Source organism: Lontra canadensis, unplaced genomic scaffold, assembly GCF_010015895.1.
Source record: "Lontra canadensis isolate GAN:19392208 unplaced genomic scaffold, GSC_riverotter_1.0 scaffold37, whole genome shotgun sequence".
In the NCBI taxonomy this organism is placed as follows: Eukaryota; Metazoa; Chordata; class Mammalia; order Carnivora; family Mustelidae; genus Lontra; species Lontra canadensis.
The window spans coordinates 15,373,625-15,396,027 of NW_022631031.1; the positions used below are offsets into that span (position 1 = coordinate 15,373,625).

The window sequence follows — 22,403 nt, forward strand, 5'->3', positions numbered from 1 at the left end:
GCAGAGGCAGAGGGAGAAGTGGACTCCCTGCTGAGCAAGGAGCCCAATGTGGGACTCGATCCCAGGACACTGGGATCATGACCTGAGCTGAAGGCAGCGGCTTAACCAACTGAGCCACCCAGGCGTCCCTGTGGCCTTATTTTTAAAAGGGTAGGGACATTGGTTTTATATTTTATTTATTTATTTTTTAAAAAAAGATTTTATTTATTTGACAGAGATCACAAGTAGAGAGGCAGGCAGAGAGAGAAGAGGAAGCAGGCTCCCTGCTGAGCAGAGAGCCTGATGTGGGGCGTGATCCCAGAACCCTGGAATCATACCCCGAGCCGAAGGCAGAGGCTTTAACCCACTGAGCCACCCAGGGGCCCCTGGTTTTGTATTTTAGAAAGATAATTCTGTCAGCGGTACAAAGCATGAATTAGACAAAAAAGAAACAAGACTGGTAGCAAAAAAGACTAATTAGAGTGGTTTTGACTGAATCCAGTAGAGAAATAACGAAGACTGGGTTAGGGCAGAGCTGGTGAGTGTAGAGGAATGGGGCTAAGGTGCACTTGTCTAAGCTAGAGCTGAGAGAATTAAATGACCTCTTGTGCTGGTTTTTATGAGTGCGCTTTCACCCGCCTGTTCCAGGTGGAAGCAAGATGCACGTATGTTGAAGAGTAAGTAGAGACTATCTGAGAATACATAGACTATTTTTTCAAGAATTTGAGAGTGAAATAAAGTAAGATAATATGAATGTGACATGTTTTAGGCAAGGTTTTATGTTTAGTATTGATGAGAGAACTTAAAGGAAGTTAATGGGTTCCATTTTAAACACGTGAAATTTGCATTGCCTGAATAAAGTTGTGCAAGAGGTAGTTCTTAATGCTTCTGGTGATCAGCAAGAAAGGATAGGACACAGAGTTTGGAGAGTCATCTTTATACAGATGGAATTGAAGCCATAGAAGTAGTTAAGTTTATGGGGCTCCTGGGTGGCTCAGTCTGAAGCATCTGCCTTCAGCTCAGGTCACGATCTCGGGGTCCTGGGATCCAGCCCCATGTCAGGTTCCCGGCTCAGTGGGGAGCCTGCTTCTCCCTCTGCCCCTACCCCTGCTAGTGCTTTCTCTCTCTCTCTCTCTCAAATAAATAAACAAAATCTTAAAAAAAAAAAAGTAAAGTTTGATGAGGGAAAATGAGTAAATAGCCTAGGAGAGATTCCCAGTGAATATTAACAATGTAAAGAGTTCATTTATCCATTAATTCTACTGAAATATATTGACACCTGTCATGGGCCAGGCATACTTCTTGGCCCTGAGGATGTAACATATGATAGTCAAGGTTTCTGCTCTCATGGAGCTAACATAAAAATGGGTGTGTGGGGGTGAGATGTGGAGTAGGGACAGGGGACATCCAAACACATATGATAAATTCAAATGGTGTTAATATCCGAAGGTAATAGTTGCTAGGAAATTAATTGTGAGATTAGTTATGATTATTTATGAGAAGTATATGCAGGAGACTTCATGTCTCCAACTGTTGTGTCAAAGATAACTATACCTTTTTGATATTTTAAAAAGCCTTATTGAGCTATAATTATGTGCAATTAGACACAACCATTTTGTTACAAAGTTTTGAAAAATATATGCAACCATGTGACTGCTACCACAATCAAGACAATATTGCTATTACTGTAAAAGTTTTCCTGGTCCCTCTTTGCATCTTGTTTTCCCCACCTCCCCATGGATCCAGATAACCAGGATATCCTCTTGTTACTAAAGATTAACTTTGCCTTTTCAGGAATTTCATAAAAATGGAACCATACAGTATGCACAGCCTTGCATCTGGCTTCTTTCACTTGCTATAATGTTTTTGAGATTCTTCCATATTGTATATAGTAGAGGGTTTTTTGGTTTGTTTGTTTGGTTTGGTTTTTGTTGTTTTTCATTAAGTACTAGTCCACTATAGGGATGTATACCACAAGTTGTTTCTCTTTACCTGTTGATGGACATTTGAGTTATTTTCAGTTTGGTGCTATTATGAATAAAGCTGTTTATGAATATTCATGTATAAGATTTTATGCAGACATCTTTCTAATTCCCTTAGAAAAATGCCCTGGAGTAAATTTGCTGGGTCACATGGTTAGTGTACGTACAAAGTTATAAGAAACTATCAGATTTTTTCAATATGCATATGCATATTTTCAATATGCATAATGTAACATATTATTCTTACTAACATGTATGAGAGTTCCATACATTGATATGATCAGTCTTACTCAAATAAGAGTACAGTGGTATCACATTTATATTTTAATTTGTATTTCATTAATGACCCATATGATCTTTTTCTTATGTGCTTATTGGCCAATTATAGGTCTTTATGAAATGTCCATGTCTTTGTCAAGTTTCTAATTGGGGTCTTTTCTTATGGCACTATAAGAGTCCTTTTTATATAATATTTGTGTTGCAAATATTATCTCCCTACCAGTATGATCTTGACATACTCAACTTAATTTCTTCTGCGAAGAGCCTATTTCCAAATAAGGTCACAATCAAAAGTATAGAGGTTAGGAATTTTGGAGCCATTGTTGAATTTACTGTATACTTATTGCTTTCATCTAATTTGGGAAATTTGAGGCCATATTTTCTTTCAGTAAGTATTTTGCACCCTTTCTCTGCTCTTCTTTTGAAACTCCATATATACGTATTTTTAAAATATTGTCCACAGATTCCGGAGTCTTTATTCATAAAAATTTTTTTTCTCTGAACTTTAAATTATATTTTTTAATTGATCTATAAGTTTACTGTGTGTCTTCAGTGAATTTTTTTAAACTTTGGATATTGTATTTTCATTTCTCGAATTTCCATATGGTTCTTTTGAAGTTTTGGTTTCTCTGCTGAGATTTTCTATAAGAAGAGTTGAAATAGGTGCTTTAAACACCTTTTGTACTCATTTCAACATCAGGTATATTGAATTTGGTCTCTATTGAGTGCCTTTTCACTGGAGTATGAGTCACCTTTTCCTGTTTATTCCAGGTCAAGTAATTTTGGATTGAATCCTGACTATTGTCAGTAATACAGTATAGAGATTCTAGATTCTATTACATTCCTCTGCATAGTTTCGAATTTTGTTTTCTGAAGCAGTTAATCTGGCTGGACTCAAACTCCAGACTTTGTCTCTCAAACTTTCTATTCTCTTGGCTGTTATGAGAACAGTCTCTTCTGGTTCTCTATCACCTTTTTTGTCAACTGCTGAAAAGAAGAACCTAATAACTTACTGGTTCCTGCTCCCTATCAGAAGTAATTTCAGTGGAAATTTTTGTAAAGACATTAATGATAGAGGAGAAAGTTCAGGTAGTAATAGTAATATTGTCCTAGAATAAAAATAAAAATAGCTGAGAAATAATCTGTCATAGATGGTGTTTGCTCCTACAGCCTGAGCAGCAACTTACTTTTAGCTTTCGGAAATCAGATAACATTTATTGGTATCTCTTGGTTCAAGTTTCTTCATCCCCATTGCTAGGATTCCCAAGAATAGGCCTCTATTATAATTTTTTTTTCTCTCAAAATCTCTAACTTAAGGAGGAACATTTAACGTCTCTTTGTCATGATGCTTTGGATATTACAATTTTCCAGGCTTTTATGCCAGAAACTTTTTTTTCCTGCATCCTTTTTCCTTCCCATATCATAAGTAGAAAGGATCACATTGCACAGTGACTTTATTTTTCTAATGAAAAGAAAATTTAATCTCCACTGATTCTCTTTTCTTGTGTTTGAAGATTCTTTTAATATAAACCCTGATATGCGCAGAAAAACTGATATCTACTCTAATGGGCATGTGACCTCTTTCAAATCTTCTTTATTCTGAAGCACTAAAGGTTTACTTTTATAATGGCCTTTTAAAAATAATTTTAAATTTAGAGAAAGGTAGAAAGAACTTAATGCTAACAATTATACAACCACGGTATCATTATCAGCACCAGGAAATTAATGATGATGTAATCTTATTCAAAATTTTCCAGTGTTTCCTACTAATGTCCTCTTTCTTGCCCAGGGTCTGTCTAGGATCCCACAGTGCATTTAGTTGTGATGTCTCTTAAATCTCTTCCAATCAAGTAATAGTTCTTTAGTCTTTCATGACCTTAATGTTTTTGAAAATATGATTATTTATTTTGTAGAATATTCCTGAATTTGGGTTTTTCTAATATTTTCTCATGATTGATTGATTGAGGTTGTACATTTTTGGTAAGAATATCACAGAATTGATGCTGTACCATTCTTAGTCCCCCAAATGCATCTGTGTTTGTAATATAATTATCTTAATATCTCCTTTACATACATTAAGTACCATACCAGTGTTACAATTTTTGTTTCTAATGCCCAACATATTCAGAAAAGTCAAGAAGAGAAGGAAAGTATACTGTATATTCACCACTGTTTTTACTCCTTTCTGTGTTTTTTCTTTCTTCCCAATGGAGTTCAAGATCCCTGCTTTTATCATTTCCTTTCCGTTTCAAGACCTTATGTTAGCCATTCTTTTGGAGTAGGTAGGTTGACAACTTATATTTGATTTCCATTCATTTGAGATTGTTTTGGGTTCCCCTTCATTCCTTAAGGATATTTTTGCTCAATAGAAAATTCTGGTTTGACCGTTCGTTCAGAGCTCTAAAAATGTGCCAGTTCCTTATGGCTCCATGGTTTCTGCGGAGACACTGCTTTCAGAGTGTTCCATCTCTTTAGGTCAGGAGTTGTTTCTCTCTTCCTGCTTGCTTCTAAGTTTATTCTTTGTCTGTAATTTTCAGAAGTTTGATTATGTTGTGTCTTTGTGTTTATTCTGTTTGGGATTTGTCCTGTTTCTGAAACTGTAGGCTTGTATCTTTTACCAGAATTTAGTACATTTTAGCCATTATTTCTTCAGATTCTTTTTAGCCCCAGTCACTGTCTCTTCTCCTCCTGGGATTCTGATGACACAAAATATTAGATCTTTCATTATGATCCTGGAAATATCTGTGTCTCTGTTCACTTTTCTCCATCTATTTTCTCTCTGTTGTCCAGGTTGGGGATTTTCTGTGTTTCTGTCTACAAATTTACTAAATCTTTTTTCTGTTTTCTCTACTTAGTTTTTAATTTTGGTTATTTTATTTTTCAGCTATAAAGTTTCTATTTGGTTCTTCTTATGCCTTCTGTTTCTTTGGTGAGACTACATTTTTTCATTTGTTTCAAGTGTGTGTATAATTGCATTTTTTTTTTTTTTTTTAGAGAGAGAAAGAATGAATAAGCAGGGAGGAAGGTCAGAGAGAGAGGGAGAAGCAGACTTTCTGCTGAGCATGGAGCCCGACGTGGGGCTCGATCCCAGGACCCTGAGATCACGACCTGAGCCGAAGGCAGATGCTTACCTGACTTAACCAGGCACCCCTGTAATTGCTTTTAAAAGCATTTTTATAATGGCTTCTTTGAAACACTTGTCAGATGAATCTAACGTCTATGTCATCTTGGTGTTGGCATCTCATGATTGCCTTTTCAAGTTGAGATGATCCTGGTTCGTGGTGTAATGAAAGATTTACTGTTGAATCCTAGATGTTTCAGGCATAATAAATCTCTGTGTCTTATGTATGACTTCGGTTTTTTTAAGTCCCCTGTTGCACCAGCTAGGGATCTTGGAGTGCTGCCTTGTTACTTGTTATGGGTAAAATTTCACTTTCTCCACTGAGTTCTGTTGACACCCTGGTGGGAAGAGGGGGGCATGTTATAACTGCAAAGTGGTGAAAGTCCTGACCCTCCACTATGCCACTTCTGAGACCACCCCAGTGAGAGGATATGCCTCAATATCACTAGATTGAGACAAAAGCTTAGGAATCCAGCAGGGGTAAAAGTTATGACTCCCCTTCAGCCTTCTCAATCACTACTCTAGGTGGGGGATTGGGTCACCTCATAAATTTGGCAAGGGTAGAAGTCTAAGCTCTGCAGTTGGTTTTTGCTGATGGGAGTGGGGGTGGGTCTGCCATATTTTCCGTGGTGTTTGGTTGGAATAGGGCAGTTATCATCTAAATGTTTTCTGTCTTGCTAATTTATTCTTTTTCTGACCCTTTGGATAGAACGAGCAGATTTTCTTGAGGTTTTATTATTGCTATTGTTTTGTTTTTTTTTTTAAGATTTTATTTATTTATTTGACAGACAGAGATCACAAGTAGTCAAAGATGCAGGCAGAGAGAGAGAGGAGGAAGCAGGTTCCCTGACGCAGGGCACGATCCCAGGACCTTGGGATCATGACTTGAGCCGAAGGCAGAGGCTTTAAACCCACTGAGCCACCCAGGCGCCCCTATTGTTATTATTATTATTTTCTATATCCATTGTCATTTCCATGTTGCCAGCTTCTCTGGCATACAGTCCAGGACACATGAGGCAAAGAGAAAACTGAGAGATTCACCATTCTGTTGTTTCTTGGGTCTTGAAATCCCTAGCTGGGATTCTTCCTCCTTGTCTCCTGCTTTCTGAATCCTCTTACGTTTGTCTTATATATAATATCCCAAGCTTTTACTTGTACAGCAGGAAGAATAGGGAGATGTAGATCTGTTTCATCTTGTCTGAAAGTAGAAGCACAATGGTCTTTGCATCATGAATGTAAGTATATTTGAAAACAAATATAGTATGTTTCTAAAATCTATAATTCCGGAGTAGAAAGTAACACATTCCAATACTTCTTATAAAAAAAATAACTAAATGCTGCTATAAATTAAACTGGTATATAATGAAAAGATTTGTAAGGTCTTGTCTTTAAAGTGATATTCAATACAATACAATAGAATTCTAATACATGAAAATTAGTTGGTTGGCCCTATTGGGAGGAGATTGTGTTAGGTTAACTTTGGTGGTGTACTAACTGCCTAAATGAACTGTAATTTTCCTTTGACCTTGGAAAAAGATTTTCTTGTTGAAAAGCTATTTTGTTTTAAGCCCTATAGATTTTAACATGTCTTCTTATAAATACATAAATGGTTATATGTAGGAGTGTCAAAGCATGAGTGCACATTACAAAAGACAGAAGATTCTTTTCTGGTAGCTATAAAATTGACTGTTAAAAATCACCTAGTGCTTTTTTTTTCCCCCAATGGAGATGTCAAACTAAAATAACTATATATGTGTGTGTATGATTTACTTTCCAATTAATTGACTTCTTCCTTAGACTTCCACTAGCATAGTGAGTAGAAACTGAAAAGCGAAAAAAAAAGATTTGGAATTTTTGTCATACATGCTCATCCCTTAAAGTAAGAGTGCAATTATCTCTCTTGACAATATTGATAACACATCTGTTGTTGCATTTGCTATGCAATTTTTAATCTGTGACTTACGCTAGACATAAATCTATACATCTCTGCCAAATTTTATACCAAGTACAGGCATGTAATTTTCAAAGCTTATCCCAAGCATAGAATTTCTGAAAGAGAGAAAAGATAATTATAAGTTGAGTCTCAGTTTTTATAATGTGACTTCCTTCATTCACTTACCCCTTTAGAGCCATTAATGTGACAAGCATATCACATAGAGAATGAAACAGATTACTCCAACAGCTAAAATGCAGGTACATGACTTGAACATGTTAAATATATGTTTATATTTTAGTTACAAAGGAGTTGATTTTAGTTATGAAAAGGATTCGGAAAAACTTTAGAGAAAGTCAGTGACAGACATTATCCTAATGTAATATTACTGTTAATAATTATATATCGTGTCATGTCTTTTATTATATTATTATGATGTGTTACAATAGTAATAAGAATATCTAATATATATATTTTAATGCTAATCATGAGTCAGACATTGTTCTAAGTGCTTTTCATGGACTTTATTACATATAAATTAATTCATTAATTGAATATAGAACTAACATAATGTAGCTTTTTACTGTTGACCGCAGTTGACCCAAATAAGTAAGATGATTTACATGTCATCAAGCAGTTAAGAATGTTTAATACAAATTTAAGCTATTTATTAGGGCAATATTTATCAAATAATAATGTTTCACATTTTGCTAAGAGAATGCTGTTTTGTGTGTTAATAAAGATATATAAAAAAAATCTTTATTAACTCCATACTGCAGACTGCAAAAGTCAAGCATGTTTTTGGCATGCTTATTCTTAGTTCTAGTGTTACACCCTCACTCTTTAGCTCCTTGCTGCCTTTTCTTCTCTGTGCAGAGCTTCTAAGCAGTAGCTAGAAGGGGATCTCTGCCTGCTTCTTTGCAGTAGACCCCACGGTTCATGAACCTGAGATGCACTAATCAAACTTGTTTTCTTGCTACGGTGATTATGCTAGGTATCACATATGAATGCACAGGCGTTTATCTTTCCTTAGTGATCTAAAGAGCAACTTTTTTTAAACATGGGTCTTTTTCACACCCTCCTCACTTTTGTCCCACAGGGAGTGACCATTAAAAACATCTGACAGCAAGCAGTTAACCAGTTTCCCGCTGAGATTAGTAAAATATTTAGTAGTCCTGCAACATCAAGGAATTTCAGCCCTGCAGGAAATGGTTTGATGGAACTTATTTTGGAGGTAGGAGGTAGGGAATTGACATTTTCACTTGGATGCCCTCTCATATTTTCAAAATGGCATGAAAAAATTTATATACCTAGTTTTAATGTAAATTATTCTAAGGCTTATAGTATTTTTCTTTATTTCTTAAGTTATATGAATGGTTGAAGTGATGTGTGTCTCCTTTTCAGGAAAAAGAAATCTCTAGACTGGCAAAATCAGTATTAGAATGGACAATTATAGCATCTCATCTGGGTTTATGTGATTACAAGTCAAAACTAGAAAACTTATTTTAAAATAAAAACTATTATAGATTTGTACATTTCAAAGATAGCCACATTGTTTAATTTACATATATTGAAATTTTCCGCCCATCTTCTGATGGAATAATTTTTGTAAATCCATAAAAAAAAACCAAAATGTCAATTTACAGTATTTGATAGTGTTATAAATCCAAAACAAGTGCTATAACATTATAAAAATCAAGATCAATTGCTAACATTTTAGAGTACCAAAGATGGCAAAATGATATGACTTATAGACAATAAATCTTAAAGTACACATAGAAGATGACTTTTTTAATCTTCTAAAATTATCTTTATTCACTTTTCTCTAATCAAAATCAAGGTCCTGTGACACCGCATACTGTAATTGTTAGGGCCACGTTTGTAGAAACACACTGCTCTGTTGCAACAGAAAATGTTGCTCTGTCAGTTCTGAAGAGGTAGTGGGATTTATTACCCTAATTATTTCAAGCCAGTAGTCCTAAGAATTCTGGCTTCTGCTGATGCTTTGAATCAGAGGAAGCATTTTTCTGTGTAGAAGGATGAATTTCAGAATGTCACTTGCACATTATCATTTTTTTGACATTCATAATTTTATGAACTCTAATGTTGTTATGTCCAAGAAGAAAATATGAAACTGAACAGAGCCGTATCAAACTTGTTTTTACAAGTGGCTGATGGAGTGGTGTGTGAAGTGTGACTATCTCTTAAGGGTTCTTATCTGTAGATTATTACTTTTTGTTTAATTTGGAATTGTCCTCAATAATTTCCTATATTTCTCACATAATTTTATCTGCTTTATTGGGCAGCCTCAGTACAGTGGAGGTATAAACATGGAATGATTTTATATTTTTCCAGTCACCACTTTACTCCATACTCTGTCTGGTCTCCCATTCATGTTCCTTTTTGATGTCTAATTATGTTTAGCTTTTTTAAAAATTTAATTTCTTTTCAGTGTAACAGAATTCATTGTTTATGCACCACACCCAGTGCTCCATGCAATACATGCCCTCCATAATACCCACCACCAGGTACCACCCAACCTCCCACCCCCTGCCCCTTCAAAACCCTCAGATTGTTTTTCAGAGTCCACACTCTCTCATGGTTCATCTCCCCCCTCCAATTTCCCTCAACTCTCTTCTCCTCTCCATCTCCCCATGTCCTCCGTGTTATTTCTTATGCTTCACGAATAAGTGAAACCATATGATAATTGACTCTCTCTGCTTGACTTACTTCGCTCAGCATAATTTCTTCCAGTCCCATCCATGTTGATACAAAAGTTGGGTATTCATCCTTTGTGATGGACACATAATACTCCATAGTGTATATGGACCACATCTTTCTTATCCATTTGTCTGCTGAAGGGCATCTTTTTTTTTTTTTAAAGATTTTATTTATTTATTTGGCAGACAGAGATCACAAGTAGGCAGAGAGGCAGGCAAAGAGAAAGGAAGGGAAGCAGGCTCCCTACTGAGCAGAGAGCCTGATGTGGGGCTCGATCCCAGGATCCTGAGATCATGACCTGAGCTGAAGGCAGAGGCTTAACCCACTGAGCCAGCCAGTGGCCCCCGTTGAAGGGCATCTTGTTTCTTTCCACAGTTTGGCGACTATGGCCATTGCTGCTATGAACATTGGGGTACAGATGGCCCTTCTTTTCACTACATCTGTATCTTTGGGGTAAATACCCAGTAGTGCAATTGCAGAGTCATAGGGAAGCTCTTTAAAAATCAAGTCTAATTCATGGTAAAATGCCAAACTCTGATCCCAGCCATTGCAAGCCAGTCAGTTTTGCTCAAGACATTTGGAGGAGGGAGGGTGTACACTGATTTCTTTTTCCCTTCCTCTCATTCCAGTGTCATTGAATATAGATGTTGGGGTGGGGGTTTTGAGACCTCTTCATCATACTCCATCTGTTTCATTTTGTGGCCTTACTGCACTGGTGTTGGGAGGCCTGGAAGGGGACCAAGATAGGGGGAGATGATGCCCTAACCTGGTTTCATCCACTCTGGTTTCCATGTAGATGACATTCATAATTTTCTTTAGGCAGCGTTTAGTTTCTTCCAGTTTCCTCTGTCCCTGAAGGACAGCCATATTTCCTTTGGACTTTGCCAGTGGTCCTTGCCTCTGACCCCGTCTGTTGGTAAGTGTCTCTTTGTTTGGCCTGAGTATCCCTTTGGCTTCTGTTGAGCTTCTCTTTGGCTCATGGGTCAAGGGCTCATGGCTCCAAGGGTCATGAGTATGTAGGGTGAGCATATCTCTCTTCATCCTTTTTTTCATTTTGTTTTCAGGCACACTGTGTGCCTAGACTCCTTCAGCAAGCTCTCAGATATCTCCAAACTTAATCTCTTTATTTTCCTATGTTTCCAATCTGCTAGGGGCACATACTGATTTCTGTCAAGATTTGTTTTCAAAGGAAGCTTATGGGTTCTGCTAGGGGACAGAATGTAAGTACTCCCACTCTGTATTAACTTTTTTCTTAGAGCTACCCCACTCATTGAAAATGTTATATTTCTCATAAGGGTGACAATCAAGATAATTCCCTCCCCTTCACTTCCCCCTTCCTAGTTCTTCTGTGTATCGTTGGATTAGTTCTGCTGACTCTTATTAAGGGGTTGGGAATAAGGCCTAGCCTTAATGTTGGCAGCTCTTAGCTCTCCTTTTGTTTTTGGCTGTGATCCTGGTGTTGATTCTAGGGCAGTAGAGAAAGTCCCATGGGGATTAGGTTCTTTTTAAATGATTAAAAAGCCCAGTGACTTAAGTAAAATAGATGTTTATTCTTTTCTCATGGAAAGGTCTGTAAGCTTATAGTCCAGACCTAGTGTGATGAATCTGTTTCATGGAGTCTTCAGGGACCCAAGTTCCTGCCTACTCACCACCCTGCCATCTGTAGGTTTCAGGCCTTGTCCTTTGGTCAAAGATGGTAATGTCTGTCTATATCCCAAGCAATGGGCTGACAAAATGAGTCAAGAAGAAGCAAAAGGCAGACGCTCAAAATCTCTTTTTTTTTTAAGTTTCCAGAAAGCTGTTAATGGAATTCTTTCATTTCTACTCAGTCACATGGTGTCTTAGTTACAAAGGAGCCTGGGAAATATGAACTTTATTCTGAGCATTCATGTAGCCAGCTCGGAATTACTGTGGAAGAATATTAGAGGACAGTTGGTAGTCTCTTCTACATTCACTGGATGCTCTGACATTTTATTTGTGGCTGTGTGCAGACTTATATCTTTATATTCATCTGTTCTGTATGAGTTATATGTGGTCACCAGTGTTGAATGTCTGTGGGAGGCACAGTGTTTCATAGGGTATCACAGGCTTCCAGGAGGAAGTTAATTCGTTCAGTAATAATATCTAAGCCATGGATGCAAATGCAGTTTGGAGTTTATATTTTCTACTGGGATTGTCTTGTGGTATTTCTGTCCTTTATAATTTTCATTTCTCTAGAAGAAAGAATAGAACTCCAATAAACTGGCTAACAAGTGTATTCACTGTCAATTTGGATATGTAGGGAAGTGACATGTCTTTCATACAGACTTTCAACTGATGTCAAAGGGTAATTATGTTTTATTTTTAAAAAGCATGTTTTATAATAGCACTCTATACAACATCATATTTTAATGGTACCATGAACAGCTGTGAGCTATAGCTATTTTAGTGTCACCATTTATTGGCTTTTGCATAAACCTGTTATGTGATAAGTTTCATTTTCCCCCATCATATGTAGCTGATGCATAGTAAACAACACATCCACATACTTGAACTCACATATACTGAGTAACCTTTCAGTTTGCTTAGGAGGTATACTATGGTGATTTAGAACTGTTGTCAAGACTTTTCCCCCAAAGTTAACTTGGAAAAACTATTTTTATAATAAAATCTCTAAAGTGCTTTGGAAATAAGCTTTGTATATTTCCTCAGTTTAAACTCTAAACTACTTTTTAGAGATTCCAGGATTTCCCTACCTTCAGGGAAACTGATGGCAAATCTTAACCCTACCAGCTTAAAAAAGTTCAGTTATTAAAATATTAGACTAAGATCCATATTGTTGTCATTTTCAGTCAGATGTCTATTTTCCATGACAAAATATACATGGACCATAATCTATAATAAAGGTATATTACATAATATAGGGTATTACACAGCAGTCAGAATTAGTTCAGAGAACTAATAAGTGTTTTAATTTTCTTCCTCACGAATTCAAGATTTTCACCTCAGCTTTTATCCTAGACCTATACATATTTAACAAGTTGAGCCAAGTGATAACTAATAGACCAGTTTTCTCTGTAATATAATTAGTAGGAATTCCATTCTATAGGCTTGTTTTATTAATTTATCTCAAAAGTAATGCTGTTTTTGCTTTGTTAGCTTAGAATTAAAATAAGTGCTGCGTGAAAGAACTTTTGTGAAAGTAGATAAATGAAAGGATGTAAATTTTCCCACTGGGAAGAGGACTCACACTTCCCTTTACTCCCATTTACCCTACTTCTGATACGGAATGTGTCTTACATGTGGTTTTAATAATGGTTGGTTTTATTTAACTAAAAGAAAAATAATATGTAACTTTATTTTGGTCTGCACATTAGAAATCATTTTAGTTTAATTCTACTTGATTGTAATGTCAAAATGTCAAGCAGAACATGATGTAGTGATAGCTGTATATATTTAATAGTGGTTTTATAGAGACTATAATGTAGAAATAGAAGAATGTCACTACCAATTAAGTGGCAGTCACACAGACATAGAGTCAAAGATGAGTGAAAATTCAGGTTGACAAAATTCCATTGAAATCAAGTGAACTTTGCCTTACGCTTACCCTCAAGTCTTTTATGCATTATGCATTATGAAAAGCTGGACTTACAAAGACAGGTATAGCACTTAATTGCGAATTTTTCTACTGGCTGTAATAGTGTAAAACATTTTATAAAGCATTTCCTCAGCTCTTTCACAACTTCAAAAGTACTTAAAATGGAATTAATAGATTTTCCATTGATACTGTAAGGTCCTGATAAGGTTTTAAATATTTGAAGTGTGTTCTGCATAAATTATTTGAATTCTTGTGGAAATATAGAGCCTTTGGACAGGACCTGTTGCATCTGGCTCCCTCTTACAAGTGGTGTTCAGCAGATTGCATGTGTTCTGTTATAGGTTCACTACTGTGATAGACAAAGTGGCAAAGAGTGTGTGACCTGTCTGACATTAGCCCCTGTGCAGATGACTTTCCATGCTATTGGAAGCTCCATTGAAGCCAGCCATGACCAGGTATAATATGCCACTGCCATTTTGCTGCGTTATGGCCCAGCTGAGAAATCAGAGACCATAAAAATGGAAGCTACACACACACATACAGCTTTGTTTCCCCTAACATATTATCCACTAGCACCATGTGCTAGAATTTTGAAAAATCCACAATTTTTGTATTGGGAAACTGGTATCTTAGGAGAGTTAAATTATCTTAGACTTCTAGTTTGTAGTTCATTATTAACTTAAATATAGAATTCTCTTATACAGAAGAAATAATTGCCCTACAAGTTATCTTTCTTTTTAATAATTACGTATAAGAAGCAGGGTTAGCAAAACTAGATAAACTGGAGTCTCACTGTATTATAGTCATGTAGTTCTGTTGATGAGGGTTGAGTATTACAGAATGTGTTTAAAATAATTGAACTTTCAGAACCATCAACTTACTCCCATAATTTGGGATATTACTAAAATGATGCACCAGTGTTGTTTCTACTTTTAAAGCTTTATTTCTGAAATAAGGCTAAAAATCTGTAAAGTATATTGTTTAATAATAACAAAATTCCTTTGTTTAGTTAGCAGCTTAAAAATGCATCCTGCTTATAAGATAATAGATATTTTCAACTAAAATAATCATCAGATTAGATTAAACTAATGATCTGGGTCATAGAGTTTCTAGTTTGGAGTCAAAATAAATACACATGCATACAATTTACCGTTTGACTAACCAGCTGTGCTTTCTAAATTAACTTCACACGCAGAACAGTGGGCACCCACATTTATATCCATTTCTTAGTAAATTTGAGAGTTTCTTATAGTCTTGCCAGACTAATCTTTTTCCTTCTCTCTGAGGAGTACCCTTGCATGAAAAGAATAAAAGAACATAGTAGTGTATCTTCTCAAACACATGATTTATTATCCAACTCAAAAAAGACATTCTTAAGGGCACACCTCTCTAGTTCATAATGTTTCAAACATTGTGGGGTTCCCAATCATGTTTTGTTGATTGATGGCAAGTTATTGTGGGGTTTAGGAAAAAGCAGCTAATTAGGCAGAAAACCTGAGTTTTAGGAACTAACCATAGCGTAAGTTAGATGCAGCTACCTGAATGGATTCTGCCTCTCTTTAGGACCCTGTTTTCTGGAATGTTATATAAGGGAGTTGGTTAGATGACCTACAAGACCCATTCCAGTGCTACCGTTTTATGATTCTGTGACTGATCTTCCTGCTCCTGGTTAAATGAAACCAACCAATAATAAGCAGTTGACAGCATATTGACCTTGAAAGCAGTTTTGAAATGACTGCAGTGCTTCTCCGAGTTTGGCCCTGAGATACGCTCCCGCTGCAGGAAAGCATGCAGCAGCAGTAGAGGGATGGGACCTAAACAAACTTACAGAATACATTTCCTGTATAAAACGATAACTTCGCTGTATGCTAGGTTCGGGAGAAATGACAGGAATGTTGGACATGGTTCCTGCTGTCGTGGAGCCTGCAATCTATCAACTTTACTACTTTGAATATTTACCAAAAAGTCTAGCGACTGCTGTACCTCCCTATATCCCCCCTATATCCTATATATTGCAGAAACAGATGCAATAGCAGCGTGAGATAACCATCCTACAAAGGCCTCTCTTTCAGCCAAGCAAAGAAATGAAAGTGCTTCAGAAGCCCACACACCTGAGAAGAGGAAGAGCAACCCACTGTTAGCAGAGGTAGCATGTTGCTATAAAATGGCACTGGAATGGGAATAGAGACTGAGATCAAACCTAGATTTTCCATGAAGTAGCCATAGGAACTTGTCTCTGTACCTCTTGGAACTTGGCTTCTTCAGGAGTAAAATAATGAGGCTGGTTCAGGCTTATGCCCAGTCCATGTGGCCACGTATACAAAGCGCTGGGCTGGTGTTAGTCCGTATGGCACCTTTACAAATTAAAAAAAAAAAAAAAAAAAAAGATGCTTCTACCTCAAGGCATTTTATTGCTATCCAAATCCGTAAGACCTATAGCAGGAATAGAACCCCCCCAACTCACACACCCATGAAGTGTTCAGTACATAACCTGTACAACTGCACATAGAGGTCTTATACTTGATCTATCTGGAATGTCAGTTTTACTCAATGGTAAGTAAATAAAGTTATTTTTATATTAAAGCAAATGCAGTTGCATTGGAAATGATGAACTTGCATGAAATTTTAAGGTAAAAAAAGACTTTTCAGGAAAGGCATTGATAATGGTCAGATGGATGGATGGAAGATGGATGGTTAGATGCGTAAATGAAGGGAGCTATGACTGGAGTGGTCATCCTGTCTGCCACATGCTCTACTCTGGCAGCCTCTGAGGTACAAATGGAAGTAGGGCATGATCAGTGCTCCTCCCTGTACTTGGGTTATCGGGCTCCCTGAGGAAAGGAGACACAGTGAACCTCTGCTCCACATCCTGCAGCTTTTCTGCATTATGTTGCCATTACCCTTTCCTCATACTGAGGGTCTGTCTAAGCAACAAGTACTTCTTCACCATGCCAAAAGAATAAACTTGATCTCGTAAGTCGGAAAGGGTGGACCACTAAATGCTGCTTCACCTATTAATCAGTAAATACCGGAAAACATTTTAAAGCAAGAAAAATGATGATCACTTACAAAATGTTTTCTATTCTTAACTCATTTGAGCCAATGCAGTTGAGCAAACAATAAGTATTCTAGAAAAACTATACGTAAAATTTAGAGGCAGTCCTTCTTATGAAACTCACGAGATTCTTATCTATGTAGAAAAAGAAGGCGAGAAATGGAAGAACTATCTAGCCTTGAACATTTACGGTTTACGTTATATTTTTAGATTTAACTCTAGGAACTCAGTGAAGTAAAGAGTAAATATATTATCCAGTGTATTTACTCATGTATTAAGGAGTAAAAGGACAAGGACTGTTAAAAATATCTCTATCAAAGGTCCATACAGATCTACAGAATGGAGGAGAGAGATTCAGTATCATCTGTATGCTGATGATGTCCAAATGTATGGAACTTCGGATTCTCCCGCCTCCCTCCGCCAAACCTGCCTCTTCCTCTTCCCCTGTCTTTTCCTTTTATCCATCCTGGTAGATGACACCACCATCTACCTTGTTGCTCAAGCCAAGCTCCTTGGAGCATCTTTGCTTCCTCTTTCCTCAAATGCTACATCCAGTTCCAGTATCCCTTCCTCTGAATTACATCTGTCACCAGACCACTTTCCACCACCTCCAGTGTTGCCATTGTAGTCACTATTATGGGTTTTTTTTTTTTTAAGGTTTTATTTTTAAGTAATCTCTACACCCAACATGGAGCTTGAACTTAACACCCCCAAGATCAAGAGTCTCATGTACCGACTGGACCAGCTGTACCGACTGACCATCCAGGCACCCCCTATCATGTTTAGACAATTGCAGTAGTCTTTACACTAGCTTCCTTCTTTCTACTTCTATTCCATTGTGTGTATATTCCACACAGTAGCCAAAATTATTTTAACTTAATCAGATCACATTATTCAGCTGTTTGGAACCTTCCAGTGGCTTCCCATCACACCTACTACAAATCCAGAATTTTTGTTATGGCATATACGTCCCTATGTGATTTGGCTTTCTCTGCTGCTCCAATTGCAATTCCGACCACTCTCCTTCCTACTCAGTATCCCAGTCTCATTGGCTTCGTTGCCAGTTGTATCATGACATGAAAGAAACCAGACTCAAAAGGCTCCATACTATAGATGCAATGTGTATGACCTGGAGAAGACAGAATGATAGAGATAGGAAACAGATCATTGGTTGCCAGGGCCTGAGGAGGAATTGACCATAAATTGTCACAACAATTTTGGGGGGTGACAGAAATGTGCTATAGCTTGATTGTGGTGGTAGAACATGACTGTATGCATTTACTAAACTTACAGAACTGTATGCTGAAAAGGGTACATTTTATTGTATTTAGATTACACCTCAATAAACCTAACTTAAAAAAAATCCAGATTTATTCCTTTATCAGTGACCCATATACAGAATTGGCCCCAGAAAAATGTAGAAACATGACACACCCTTTTCTTTCCTGCGTTCTCTGAGAATGTTGGATCCACCTTAGAATGCACTAAATTAAGAGCCAGATTTAGAGCTTCTCTGAATGTTAGTGGTTAGGTAAGTTCTGCTTCAGGCTCTCAGGATTTTTATTAATCTCCAAAAAGTGTGTCTAAGCCTGCCTGACTTCAGAGAAATGATCTGTAGTATTTCCCATTTGGAAACTCTGAACTCTCATCCAGGCAGTGGGCAGTCATTCAGGCTGGTTGCTGCCTGGGAGTCCCTGTGGTGTCTGGGTAGAAATGGTCTATATATGTTTGCTTTATTCATCACAGCAAATGTGATACTATACATTTACATTAGTTTAGAATGTTTAACTGTCTAGAATAAAAACAGTTTAAGTTCCAGATACTGATTTTCTTTTCAAATATTTTTTAGCAAACATTTGTTGACTAAATAACTCTCTGGGAATATTGCACTAGTTACTAGAGCATACAAAGGTAACTGGCTTCTTCTAGTCCTTGTAATAAGCTAGATAACTAACTTAATGTAGTCTTCGGGAGGCTAATCATCCTGTGAAATTTAAAATCTGCTGATCATATGGTGGCTTCAGTGACAAGCAGTCATCCTTATTCATTAGTGGAGCAAAGAGCGCATTTATTTGGTAAGATGGAGCTAGTGGGGGTTTTGCTCTATGTTTTTCAGTAGTTCCTATTTGGAAATTAAATTTATATTGGTTAGTGGTTGTTATTAAAAGCAAAATCCTTTGTAATAGCACAGAAAGGTTTTCGCAATCTTCTAGCTTGATATAATTCACCAAATATTCTTTCCTCTCTCTTCTGGCCTGACACTTTCTACATCTTTCTTCATCACCCTTGAATGTTACTGAGCACTGCTGACTCTCTGTGTCTGTTACTTACATCAGTCACCTTCTAGGTACCCTCAAAATCATAAACTTCCTTCCCTCTCTTTTTATTTTTTTTTAATTCACCTTTATTTAGACTGCATTATTAATCTCACAATTTCAACTATACTGGTAAGCAGACATAGATTTGTTCAAATACTGCAGGCTAATTTCTAGTTAATAGTTTTACCACTGCCTATCTCATTTTGTTCAGGTTAGCTTTGGAACTCACTTGCTTCATATAAAAAAAAATGAATAAATCAACGACCTAACCAAGCACTAACTCGCCCATGAAGTGTGACATATGTAAATTACTATTTGCTCTAATCTGACTTCTAGTCAACATAAAATGAAATTATGATATAAATGGTGGTGTATACTTAGCACAGTACTTAGAATTTATGAAATGAAAAATTCTTCAACAGAAAACAAGAACCAAATTTATATTAAATGTGTTTACTGTGTACTAGATACTATGCTAGGATCTACATCCATTATTTTGCTTAATTCTCATAATAATTCTGTGAGGTATAAACTATAGTGTTTGTATATTTGCTTCATGTGCTACATTACCTGTAAGAGTTTATGTGCACATTAGCAAATCAAGTGTAGTTGTTCCCCATGTGTGTGCTTTGACTAGAATTCAAGGCAGACCTCTCAGTGAAAGGACAGCCACGAAGTGTAACAAGTTACAAATCTAATGGTTATTTCTGTTCTACTTTTGATTAGTTAAATTCTGCTCATAGTTTTTTTGTTCTAATCAAAAATCTCTTTCCCTTAGTAATTATTCCATAATGTCTTACAGTAATACAATAATTTAAAACTGAGAAAGTAAAAGCCTTCACACATATTAAATATATACTATCACAATAATAACACATGGATTCATTATAGACTATATACAGAACTTTTGTGGTACTAAATGGTCTTAAATGATAGTGCATATAGTCCCTTTCCCTTGAGGTAATTGTAGCCTAATGAATTGTATCAGCTAGGATCCTTTTGGCTACGAGTAACAGAAAACCTGACTCATACTGGCTTAAACAATAAGGAAACTTGTTATCTCCCATAACAGGAAGTTCAGAGGAAGAGTGAACTCCAGGGTTGGTTGATAAAGTAGCTCAGTGATGTCAGTAAGGACTCAGTTTATTCCATTTCTTAGCTCTGCTTCATCCTCTGGCTCATGGAAAGATGGTCACAGTCGTTCTCTGTGTCACTGGGAGTGTAGCTACATTTAAAAGAAAATGAGAGAACTGATCATACTGGTCTTCTTCTAGGGGCAAAGACATCTATATCAGGAACTCCTTCAGCCATCTTTCCTTCATGGCACAGATTTGGATTGGGTCATTCACAACCCCATCTCTAAACTAGTCACTGGCAAGAGAAATGAGATCATTTTGAGTTTATTTTTATTTTTTAAAGATTTTATTTTTTAAGTAATAGCCCAATGTGGGGCTTGAACTCATAACCCCAAGCTCAAGAGTCACATACTGTACTGACTGATCCAGCCATGTGCCCCAAGATCACTCTGAGTTTATTGTTTGTTCTTCATTTTATTTCTTTTCAGTGTTCCAGCATTCACTGCTTATGTACCACACCCAGTGCTCCATGCAATATGTGCCCTCCCTAATACCCACCACCAGGCTCACCCAACCCCTGACCCTCCTTCCCTCCAAAACCCTCAGTTTGTTTCTCAGAGTCCACATTTCTCTCATGGTTTGTCTTCCCCTCTGATTTCCTCCAGCTCGCTTCTCCTCTCCATCTCCCAATGTCCTCCGTGTTATTCCTTAGCTCCACAAGTAAATGAAACCATATGATAATTGACTCTCTCTCTGCCTGACTTATTTCACTCAGTATAATCTTCTCCAGTCCCATCCATGTTGATACAAAAGTTGGGTATTCGTCCTTTCTGATGGAGGCATAATACTCCATTGTATATATGGACCATATCTTCTTTATCCATTCATCCGTTGAAGGGCATCTTGTTTCTTTCCATGGTTTGGCGACAGTGGCCATTGCTGCTATGAACATTAGGGTACAGATGGCCCCTCTTTTCACTACATCTGTATCTTTGGGGTAAATACCCAGTAGTGCAATTGCAGGGTCATTGGGTAGCTCTACGTTTAATTTCTTAAGGAATCTCCACACTGTTTTCCAAAGTGACACCAACTTGCATTCCCACCAACAGTGTAAGAGGGTTCCCCTTTCTCCAAATCCTCTCCAGTACTTTTTGTTTACTGTCTTGTTAATTTTGGCCATTCTAACTGATCTAAGGTGGTATCTCAATGTGGTTTTGATTTGAATCTCCCTGATGGAAGTTGAAAGGACGATGATGATGATGAACATTTTTTCATGTGTCTGTTAGCCATTTGTATGTCTTCTTTGGAGAAGTGCCTGTTCATGTCTTCTGCCCATTTTTTGACGTGATTATCTGTTTTGCGTGTGTTGAGTTTGAGAAGTTCTTTATGGATCTTGGATATCAGCCCTTTGTCTGTGGTGTCATGTGCGAATATGTTCTCCCATTCCGTGGGTTGCCTCTTTGTTTTGTTGACTGTTTCCTTTGCTCTGCAGAAGCTTTTGATCTTGACAAAGTCCCAAAAGTTCATTTTTGCTTTTGTTTCCTTTGCCTTTGGAGACGAATCTTGAAAGAAGTTGCTGTGGCCGATGTTGAAGAGATTACTGCCTATGTTCTCCTCTAGTATTTTGATAGTTTTCTGCCTTACGTCGAGGTCTTTTATCCATTTTGAGTTTATCTTTGTGTATGGTATGAGAGAATGGTTGAGTTTCATTGATCTACATGTAGCTGTCCAATTTTCCCAGCACCATTTATTGGAGAGACTGTCTTTTTTCTACTGTATATTTTTTCCTGCTTTGTTGAAGATTATTTGACCACAGAGTTGAGGGTCCATATCTGACTCTTCTACTCTGTTCCACTGGTCTAATACACCAGCTCTCTTTACACCTTTACACCTTAAAGAACTAGAGAATAAAAAAACAATTAAGCAAGCCCCACACACAAGAAGGGAAATAATCAAGATTAGAGCAGAGATCAATAGAAGATCAACAGATAGAAACTAGAGATACAGTAGAACACATCAACAAAACTAGAAGCTGGTTTTTTGAAAGAATCAATAAGATTGATAAATCATTGGCCAAACTAATCCAAAAGAAAAGAGAGAGGACCCAAATTAATAAAATTGTCAATGAAAAGGGAGAGATCACGACTAACACTAAGGAAATAGAAGCAATCATCAGAAATTACTATCAACAGTTATATGTCAATAAATTAAGCAAGCTGGATGAAATGGATGTATTCCTGGAAACCTATAAACCTCCAAAACTGAAACAGGGAGAAATTGACAACCTGAATAGACCAATATCTAGTAACGAGATTGAGGCAGTGATCAAAAACCTCCCAAAAAACAAGAGCCCAGAACCTGA

At 37.0% G+C, this 22,403-nt stretch overlaps 1 protein-coding gene across 7 annotated transcripts in view; it reads left to right on the plus strand.

The window, feature by feature from the left end:
* The window catches only part of STAU2 (staufen double-stranded RNA binding protein 2), a 318,840-nt gene that overhangs the window by 193,547 nt on the left and 102,890 nt on the right, over positions 1 to 22,403 (plus strand). For 6 of the 7 annotated variants that reach the window (XM_032869185.1, XM_032869184.1, XM_032869189.1 and 3 more), the window contains one exon: positions 13,934 to 14,047. The exons of the other annotated variant lie outside the window; for it this stretch is intronic. In XM_032869185.1, the coding sequence (XP_032725076.1) occupies positions 13,934 to 14,047 (114 nt within the window). The remainder of the gene's footprint in view (positions 1 to 13,933; positions 14,048 to 22,403) is intronic. 7 annotated transcript variants of the gene reach the window in all.